General features: G+C 38.6%; 1 protein-coding gene across 1 annotated transcript; it reads right to left on the reverse strand.

Annotated features, from left to right (window-relative positions):
* Positions 1-393: 393 nt before the first annotated feature.
* On the reverse strand, positions 394-5,366 carry LOC139136262 (beta-galactoside alpha-2,6-sialyltransferase 2-like). The gene is made up of 3 exons (XM_070703989.1): positions 4,989-5,366; positions 3,249-3,420; positions 394-2,724 (listed from the first exon to the last, which is right to left on the reverse strand). The coding sequence occupies exons 1-3, from the start codon at positions 5,364-5,366 to the stop codon at positions 2,480-2,482; spliced, it is 795 nt and encodes a 264-aa protein (XP_070560090.1). The 3' UTR covers positions 394-2,479.
* Positions 5,367-10,578: the final 5,212 nt, after the last annotated feature.

Genomic DNA, 10,578 nt, shown 5'->3' on the forward strand with positions numbered 1-10,578 from the left:
AGAACTAAATACAGATTTTACTCTGAAATGTACAATTATCCGACGAAATTTAACATTCCTATTATAAATATAATTGAGGTGGTATTTGGAAACTTAACTTGATCTTTAATGCAAATATTTGTTTTTGAAGTATGTATTTAAATGAAGATTAAAAAAGTCATGAATATGCCCCAATACAGATGAACGGACAGAGCCGGTGGTCAATTCTCTTACATCAAAATAAGCGTGTTCGAACTTGTCTTAAAGTCTCAAACAGGGAAATAAACTATTTTAATGTAAGGACGTGTCATTTACCAGTTACAGGAATTTTACATGAAGGCAAAACTCTTAGACAGTTTACACCTCCAACTTTTCCAATTACCGTTACCTATAGCGCAGACACGTTTTGCATCTATGCACCAATCCTTATTTAAACTGCTTGGAAATACTCGTTTTAACACTATCCTATGTCTTCGATGTTCAGAGACTTATTTGTATTAGCTTGACGCCGTCAGCGATAAATAAATACACAAACCGTACATTCATCGTCTTTTGAGGGATATGGGCGTGAATTATTTGTAAGGCCACTCTGGTCCTGGAAACACTACCCCTTATTTCGATGGCAACAGAAGTGAATATTTGACCTGCAATGCCTTTTATTTTATCAAGCTTTGCCTACTTTAGTCATGTGAAGCTCACGCGAAACTCTGAATCATACATATCAATGGCCCAGTGCAAGAGAGTCGTAACCAGTGTTTTGGTCTAAATTGAATTTGTTCAGTAATGTGAAATGCCTCTTTTGTGAAAATTTGAGTAAAAAGTCATTATAACTCATGTTGCCATAGGGACGTAACTTGAGTTACGCCCCTTTAGCACGAGAAAGTCAGTGTACTAAGGGCCTAACTACATACTTACGCCTATTTTGCACGGCCAAAATGCAGAAACATCAAAATGTAAAATTATCTTATAATCAGGATGCTATTCGTGAATATTTCATCAAAAACAGAAAATTGACCTGTGCATAAAGGAATTAAGATATGATAAGTTACGCCCTATAAGAGGCCGTAACTCATGACGTACTTCCTTCTTTGCTCAAAATGCTAGTGCAAGACAGGAGTAACTCCACATTTAAAAATAAATTCAATTAAAAATAATTTTATAATGATAACATTTATTTATGATATTTTATACATAACGTCACTTTTTACCACCAACAAAACCATTTAATTACAAACAAATTGAATTTTAGAGTTAGAGATTTTTAAAACCTTTATTCTCTTCTAACTCAGTTTTTTGAAAAAGTGAGTTACGCCCCTCTAGTACTAGACTATCCATAAGTCATATGTTGAGATATCATGAAATTTATATTGACAGGTAATATTTGAGAAAGTCAATATCTGGAGGTTTTAGCATGACAGGTAATGTTCAAGTACAAGTTCTTCAATACATTTGGCAATGACATTGTGCTTATTCGGGGTCAAACGTGATGTCAGAGTCAAAAGCATTGGTCAGGAATTACTTTTATCGACATTTTCCCTGTGAAAAATCTTACTTGAGGCGAAAAAGGAGTTTGAAAAGCGTGACAATGTGTACAACCTTGCCATGCTAGAGGACCCATCCCGACCTGTCTGATTACCTTGCATGCTGATTTTGTTCTTTAGCTCAAGAAATTTTACAATATTCGCACTGCCGATGTTTGCAAGCTTAACCCAATGTCAACCTATCCGTTAAGTTACGCTCTGGTCGCAGAAGATATAAAAACTTACCAAGGACAATTATGAAATTCATTTGTGCCCCAGTTACACTGTAATCCATACAACTATATCGAAATTTAAATTTTTAAATACGCACAATGTCACACTGTTCTATCTTTCTTGCATTGCAAACTTCAGACTGTTGCTACCCGTTACAATTTTAGTGTTGCCGTAAGTGTTGATTAAATATGCATTACATTCCAGTGAATAATGATGGCGTGTTGTGTACTTTGGTTATCTCGTGTACTTTGGTTATCTCACAGATTCACAAAAATACTCGCGAATGTCAAAATGTCGCGATTTGCATACAGCGCCTGGACGGCCAGGAATTTGCTACTCAACGGTTGCAAAAAGGGCACCATTTGTGCCGCATCGGTGACAATGCTTAATAAGTAAACATATCATGGCCGCGGAGCCTTATCCCCAACGCTTTACAAATCATGTTGCAATTATGTGAAGCGGCAAAATGCGGAGAAGCTACACAATCCATCGAGAAAATGCCAACCTTCTTTTTGACAATAATTCGTTGATTGAAATTCAAATGTAAATATCGGATCATTAAGCTATGACAATTATACAGGCGGTATACATAGAAACTTGTAAAAATATCATGCCTGATTTTGCCAACAACCAGCGAAATGCACTTGTCGACGCATCCTTATCGGGGTGCGTTATTTTAATTCAAAGGCCGTGTAAAGTACAACAGTGGAAGAAATGCCAACTGCGTTTTATTTCATGGTAAAATATTATTTCTTGCATTTGTACACCGAGTAGCCCTTCACGGTGACTTTGTGCTTCTCAACAATGTCCTTTTCATCTCCCTGGTGTAACCTCCCGAGCAGATTCCTCTCGGCGTCGATCGGGTGGTTTTTCTCTCTCAGCGTGATCCCCTCAGGGCAGTCCTTGTAGTAGTAGCAGTAGCTTTCGTCCTTCCTTGACACAAACCCATAGACGTCGACTGTCTCACATATACTCATCATCAGAAAGATGCCTTCAAAGAGAAAATACTCTGTTAAAATTAACGTTGAAGGGGAGACTGTGTTGAAAACTGACACTTACAGCAATGCATTCGCAGTCGCCGTATTATGAATTCTATGAGCATTTAATATTCGTTCCAGTGTTTGTAAAATCAGTGACATGGTATATCTCTGCCTGACTGCCTGTCTCTGTCTGTCTTTCCCCTCCCTCCCCCTCTCCAGGCTCCCTAAACACATTACTTTGTATTTCATATGACCACCGTACCGATTCACGAATACTAATATCGTCGTTTTTAAAAGTCTTCCGTACATGTATATGCTAAATATGTCATTAATAGAGTTGTCACGTTCCGTTCTCATCAACGCATGTCAGAAAGGTAGCAAGACTGTCTGGTTGTGATGTAAAAGGGTTGAAGTCGATAGCAGGGGCGCGGCGGTGTTTACTGTACAAATATTATTTCTCTGTCCAACTAGTTAAGTACCGGTATGTCTAGGCTTGTATGTCTGTCTGTCGGAGTTTCTCGCTGTCAGCACGTACCTACAGAACCAGATGACAGGGGAATTGCGTTCAATTCTTCAGTTGTGAATTCTTGCACAACATCCCACAGTTTCCATATGGTTTCAAGTCGCAGCATGTGAATCGGCAGGAAAGGATACTTGTAGTACCACTTGACGTATTGACAAAAGACCGATTTTCCGTCTCTGTACCACTGACATTAGAACACAAGAGGTATAGATATATGTCATGAAGGGAGATTAATCATGCATAGACTTCTTGTCGGCGTTTAACCAAACCTAACCCCAACCTTATTACAACTGATCAAGATGAAAGTATTGTATGAAGAATAGATTCAAAAATGGCAGTTACAGTCTACTATCTTAAGTATGCAAATGTGTAACATGGCTGCAATGCAAAACACGACTTTTACAAAAGGTCAAGAGAGAATACGTAAGAGGGAAAGAAAGACAGATAGAGGGACAAGAGATAAAGACAGAGCGACAGAGAGGATCCATGTACCGAACCATCCTGCCTTCCGGAAGCCTTAATAGACGAATATTTTCGGAAAGCTCTTTTATTAAGCTATAGGAATCAGTTTGTCTGCAATCATGTTAAATATTTGTGGTCATTGTCATGAAAACTATGGTGTTATTTCGGGGTAAAGGGTCATATTATAGCATTCAATATTATGTTTTGAGTATTTTAATTTGATTCGCGGTATTTTGCACATTTCACTGATGTAATATGAAGCACAAACTCCATCAATTGTAATAACTATTACCATATACGTCATGCCTGTATTTCCATACCCCATTCTTTAGAGAGTAGTGATATAAACCGCATTTTAACATGTTGAAATACGAATCACATTTTCACTGTGACCGTAACTACTTACAGCCAGGCGTACGCATTGCGTTTTTGTTTTCACATAGCTTAGAGAACGTCAGTTATACTTCAGCACTAGTCAAAATATCGTTGTTTGCTTTCATTTTGGCCATTGCCGTTAGAGCAAGCACAATTTAACAACTACAAAACTTGTGTGTATTGCGACCGATACGTGTTATCGTTCGCGAACATTGTTTTTATTTCGTCCCCTCTACTGAAGAGAACAGTGGCGATCTACAGTACATCTCAACAGAACCACTGTACAACGATTTTCAGGATAGCGAGTTTTGATATCCGTATATTGAATTACAAATGCCAATGATCAGCAACAAAATTCAAACCGCACCTTTTAAAATACCCTTTTTAAAATACACTACAGAAAATTGCAAATTTCCTCTATTCCCGATTATTACAGTAACTCATCAGTCGTTACGGTAGTGATCATGGTTTTCCGTTGGGTTCAGTGTTACAGAATCCCAAATTTTAAACATCATAGTTTTGAATGTTATCTTCACATTTGACCTATATTTTCGGTCATATGTTTGGTAGAATGCTCTTACCCTTAAAGTCTGTCGTTACGTGAATTTTATGTTTACCTTTACGCTGACACAATGCTGATTTTAATTGTATTAAGCTGCCGTAAAATAACGCCATACTTTGTCATAACAACAGCTCCTCACGATCAGGCTTACCATTAGTAACCTGGCTAGCAGCTAGATTCCAATAGCTATAAAGAAAAACTATTCAAAAAATACTCATCTGTAAATTTCCTGAGAAGACTGGAGGATGTCGGTACCTGGCACGTTTGACTGTAATCAATGGAATTTGGTCTGTGTGATAGGCGTAGCCTTGCGTGTCAACAGGGTTTGTATCATCTAATGTCCTCATTATTACCTTGTACATGTTGGCATTGTAAGGCCCCTCTCTCCACGAAACTAAAGGCAAGTACTCTCCAGTGATGCTCATCTCTTCCACGAATTTCGATTCAAAGACCACCCTATTGTTGACGACTCGAAGTGTTGTCTTGTTTCCGACATCCTTCTCGTACCCTTTTGTCGGTGCGTAGTTGAAACGAAGAACCGCTTCGTGTGCATCTACATTTGCGTTAAACAGGAAAAAAGTTTTGTGTGGACGTGTAAACATACAATGTGGAACTTTGAGAGGCCGTTTTTTATCATAGCGATGGCATACAACTAGAACTTTTTTCAGTAGTTGTGATTTTCGCCGTTGGTATACATCGAATTTGGCAACAGGGTGTTTTCTTAATTTCATTGTTCAACGGTTGCGGTAAAGCTCTTAAGCCAGGGTTTTTTATCGTTAGACAGGGACATGATGCAATCGACTGAGAGTCATCCCTGAGCACTGAATTCCAACTAAAGTATATTTTTGTTGCTTGTTAGAATATTTGACTGGAGAAGAAGGGTGAGATTTTTCTTTCGCAAACCGATGAAAGAGTACCGCCAATAAATAATTAAACAGAACTACTAGGGATACAGAAAAAAAACAGAGGGTTCACATGTCTCGTTCTGTAATGTTAGAGCGTCAGGTCGAGGCCATTTTGAACTTAGCGACGGTTACTGGGTGGTTCGTGTGTACATGGGTACTGGTATATATAATTTTGTGGTGCCAGATCAATTGACCCTCCAAGGATAACGAAACTGACAAATCCATAATTGAAGTTGAACGCTAATTCTGTTCCATAAATTTGTCAGGCATTTGACAAATATAGAAAATTGGTACATGTTATGATGTTAACACATTAATGAAGCTGTTATAATCGAGGCAAACATTTTAATTTCCTCTGTCAATCACATTGAACTTTTCAACTGAACTAAATTTGATCACTATTATCAATTTACGTGTGTTTTTTGTCGTTCATGAACTTGATTCTTCTTCATGCAAACGTCAAATACAATTACTGTAACAGTGATATTTTGTGCACCAATCCAGCAGGGCAGTGGAATGTCTGTTTTTCAATTTCTAATTTTCTACCCAATTCTTGGTAAGGAATTTTGAAAATAGTCGAATTCATGTGGAATAATGAAATGTGCATGAAATGTGAGAAATGTATCGGCCAATGTAAAGTTATAGACAATCTAAAATTTGAATAAGCATAGATGTACAACTGGCCATTTTAGTAGGTTAAATGTCGCATGTGAGCATCTAAAAGGCTGGGTCTGTCCTAAGAAAGAAACTGTCAAGGTGCTGTTAAAGTTAGCTTCTTTCACTCGGCAGTAAATGCATTGAAATATGTATTCTTACGAATATGCCAAACAGCGGAATAAATAACATCATACAAAGCCCATTGTTATCTCTCACACACGCGCAGTTTACATAACAACATCATCAACAACATGAATGCCATGACAGTTAGCTTGATATCTTTTCTTCGATGTTCATCACGAGTAAGAACCTCTGAAGTTAGTTGAAAACTACAATTTAATACTACTGGACAAAAAAATAAAATACCGATTTCATTGCCGAGCCTACTTCCCTCAGAGTTGCACTTGTCATTACGACAGCACAGGTCTTATATTTGGACTTTGTAGAATTCCATGGAAAAAGCGGTGATTCAGGGAATATCCTACCGATTCCAAGTTCATGGAACGGAGAATCATTCGGTCCAACAAATGATATCGGTACTTTTTCTTTGAATCTGCAAATAATTTCCTCTGCTGAGGCATCAATCTTTCCCCGAGGGCGATGTTTGTAACGCGGTGGTTCTTCTTTCGATTTGTCGAACCGCTTGTTGTAATCCCGCAATGTAATACTAAGCTGCTCATCTTCCATGTGAAACAGGCCTACGTGTCTTTTATCGGGGAAGGCTTCGTCAGAGTTAGAATGAATTCTATTCTGTTGGGGTTTTATATCTTCGACGTCTGCCACCGGCAATGTGATGTATTTGGCAGACTTGCTTTCTGGGTACCATAATAGAGTTGACCGGTTCCAAATGATTACCTCAATCGCACAGCATTCCACTGCAACGGACCAATGCCGGACTAGTACTGTTGATAAGCTCAACAACGCTACAAAGCCTATGAAAACATATTTTCGGCAGTAGCGACTGGAAAATCTATTTGTGGACATAATTGTCGAAACTGACAATTTCCTAGGAAGACTGAAGCCCGCGTCTTCTCCTGCAGGGTAGTTCACACTCACAATGTAGGGTGAGTGCGCTTTAAGCACATCTGAAGTTCAGTCATGCATGACCTTTTGACCGAATGGTTTTGTTACCATGGCTTTTTATCTTAAAGTATGTCATCAAGGTACTACTTACGCAGAACCTTAACGTTCCAACTTTTGTGCTGACGTTTCCTTCAGGCAACTTCAACCAATTTTTATTGAAATCCAAAGTAAAAATGAATGGACATCTCCCGAACTGTGGTACTAGAGAAACAAATAATCTGAAGTTTACCTATATTTGAATAATTCAGTAAATGATCGATTGCTCACTGTAAGGAGGGTGTCAGTATGAACAAATGCCACGGGACTTTGGAGATTTATGTACCAAAAGTCATGTAAAATATTTATCTTATTATTCAATAATGCAACTTTCTGATGCGATCAAAGGTGTGAACTCCATATGTGGTCCATTTACTAACAGACGAATTTACGGTAAACCACTCGACAAAATAGCCGAAGCTTGGACCTTTCGTTAAAGCTGACATTATCACCCCTTGCGTGTGAATTCCACTGCAAAATAAGATGAGATTTAGTTTTCATTCTGTTCTGGCATATATCACAATGTGCAATAAGAGAGAATTGTAATAAGTTAACTACTAGGCTATCTAACACAGGCCTGTTAGAATAAACGTTTCAATTGTTATCGCGGAATGTGACCTTATAATACCTTCTTACAAGGTTATGGGAAACTAAACAAGCGCACGGAAAAATAAACATACTATACTGTACTTAACCAACCGGTTGCTATGTCCAAGTGTTGGCGCAAAAAAGATTTATTGGAGCATAATTTTATTCACTATGACAGTTTTATGGACTTGAATACCTCATAGTTTCAACATAGAAACAACATAAACACTATGAACTTTACCAGTCAAAAGGAGGCGGAAAACGTCAACTATCGCTAATGTCCACCTTTAGAATCGCACTTTATTTATTCTTGAAACAACGTATGGAATTGTAAATCGCTTGTAGATCTTTGAATATTTGGGAAAAAAGTCGACATTTTTATGCCAGGGAGGTTATGTTCACATGTTATCCATTAATAACAAGTCATCGTCGATGACACAGTCCCCACTTGTTATTAATTGTTATTTTGACTGCAAGTCCTCAAAGAGGACAGAGTGCTGTTCATTAATTACCATACAGATTGGGCTTAATGGTCGAAAATTGGTTAGTAGTACAGTCGTGGTTCACCTGTTGAATTGTACAAGTGATATCTGAAGACAGTATTGATGGCAAATAGCAATAGTAATGCCAGTGACAGCCATACAAAACTAAATACCTCGGTGGCATTGGATGATTCAATCTGCCATATGCAATCGTGAATGAAATTCGTTTTCAAAATTATGACCATAGTACAAGCAGCGTCCGATAACTTACTGTCAATATACAAAGAAAGCATTGCCACCTATAAGCCCGGTGTCACTGACATCGGAGCTAAACGAACAGTAGCAATGCATTTGAGGGACAATAAATTTGCATAAAGTTTGTGCAAGGTACTAACGAACCAAAGATCAAGGTAATATGGCTAAAGGTTTGAGTTGTGTCATTTTGAGAGAGTTGGCTTTTTTATTCAATTTTTTCGATACAAACATGTTTGTTTTAACAAGTTCACATGTCCAGCCTGTGATGTATCAGCACATCAAATATTAAGACGGTAGCAAGCTAATGTGGGGTGACTCTACGTGAACAATATGTGCATGTTCGATGGCCATTGGTGGCCATATTGAATCATATTATGAAACGAAGTAATGTGCACATGTATGACATAGATTAATGTTCTTGCACCAACTTTAAATGAAATCGGTCGAGACATGTCTGAGTTACGGCCCGGGCATGAAAATCATTTCAAAACGGCCCCAAGGCAGCCATATTGGATGGTATCACGAAACAAATTGATGTGCATATGTATGATATAGGTCGATGTCCTTGTACCAACTTTGAATAAAATCGGTTGAGATATATCTGAGTTACGGCTCTCTTTGATCGGTTGAGATATATCTGAGTTAGGGCTCTGGACATGAATGAAATAGCGACAATGTCGCTGAAGCATAACTGACTATGATTGAAAGTGCATTTATGGCCTAAATGTAACCACGATTTACAACAAAGTGATCTGATGTAATGTGAGAGCCAGCCCAATCCAAAGCCTATCATGCCTATTGTCCAAGCACAACCCAAATTCCAACACCTAAGTACCCAGGTCCTGTATACTTCCTAGTATTAATTACTTTGCATGTGAAAATTCTTATTTTTAAACACAAAGTCTCCGGATATAAAAACCACACGAACATCTCTCGCCTAAATGTAAATTTGATTACGCAGCGGTACTGTGGCTTATCGATCATGCTCGGGTCAAGGGTCAGCGCCATAGAACCGTTGCCACCCCATAGACAGACAGACAGACAGACAGACAGACAGATAGATAGACAGATAGATAGATAGATAGATAGATAGATAGATAGATAGATAGATAGATAGATAGATAGATAGATAGATAGATAGATAGATAGATAGATGGATGGATGGATGGATGGATGGATGGATGGATGGATGGATGGATGGATGGATGGATGGATGGATGGATGGATGGACGGACGGACGGACGGACGGACGAACAGACAGACAGACAGACAGACAGATAGATAGATAGATAGGTATCTATCTATCTATCTATCTATCCACACTAGTCTACAAACGCATCTGATGCCTATAGCACCACTGGCTACATCAGTTATGCTAAAAAAGCTTACAAAATGGCTGCCAGGCGACCATATTTGATGGTATCGTGACACAAATCGACTTGTATGACATCGGTCAATGTTCTTGTACAAATCTTTGAATAATATTGGTTGAAATATGTATGAGTTATGGCTCCGGACATGACAAAATCCTAACAAAATGTCCGCCAAGCGGCCAAATTTGATCGTATCGTGAAACAAATCAACGTGCATATCTATGAAATAGGTCTCTAGTCTTGTACCAACTTTGAAAGAAATCGGTTCGCACATGTCTAAAAAATGCCTGATGACGGACACACGGACGGAAGTGCGGACATGACCAAAACCACTAGTCCCCCGGACGATGTCTGTCTTGCCGCGAGAGAACTGTACCTCAACTAAATGGTTTGGGGACTTTGTCTCTCCGTTCACGTGTTGACATCAACATATCTTGTAATTCCTCAGACTTGTTTTTAATTCATCGCTATCGAATCTGCAGTAAATTTTACTTTATTCAGCGTAACGAAAGCTCGTGCTATGAAGAGGGGAGGGTGGAAAGGGGGGGGGGCAAAGACTCACAC

The sequence above is a fragment of the Ptychodera flava genome, chromosome 7, assembly GCF_041260155.1.
Source record: "Ptychodera flava strain L36383 chromosome 7, AS_Pfla_20210202, whole genome shotgun sequence".
Taxonomy (NCBI): Eukaryota; Metazoa; Hemichordata; class Enteropneusta; family Ptychoderidae; genus Ptychodera; species Ptychodera flava.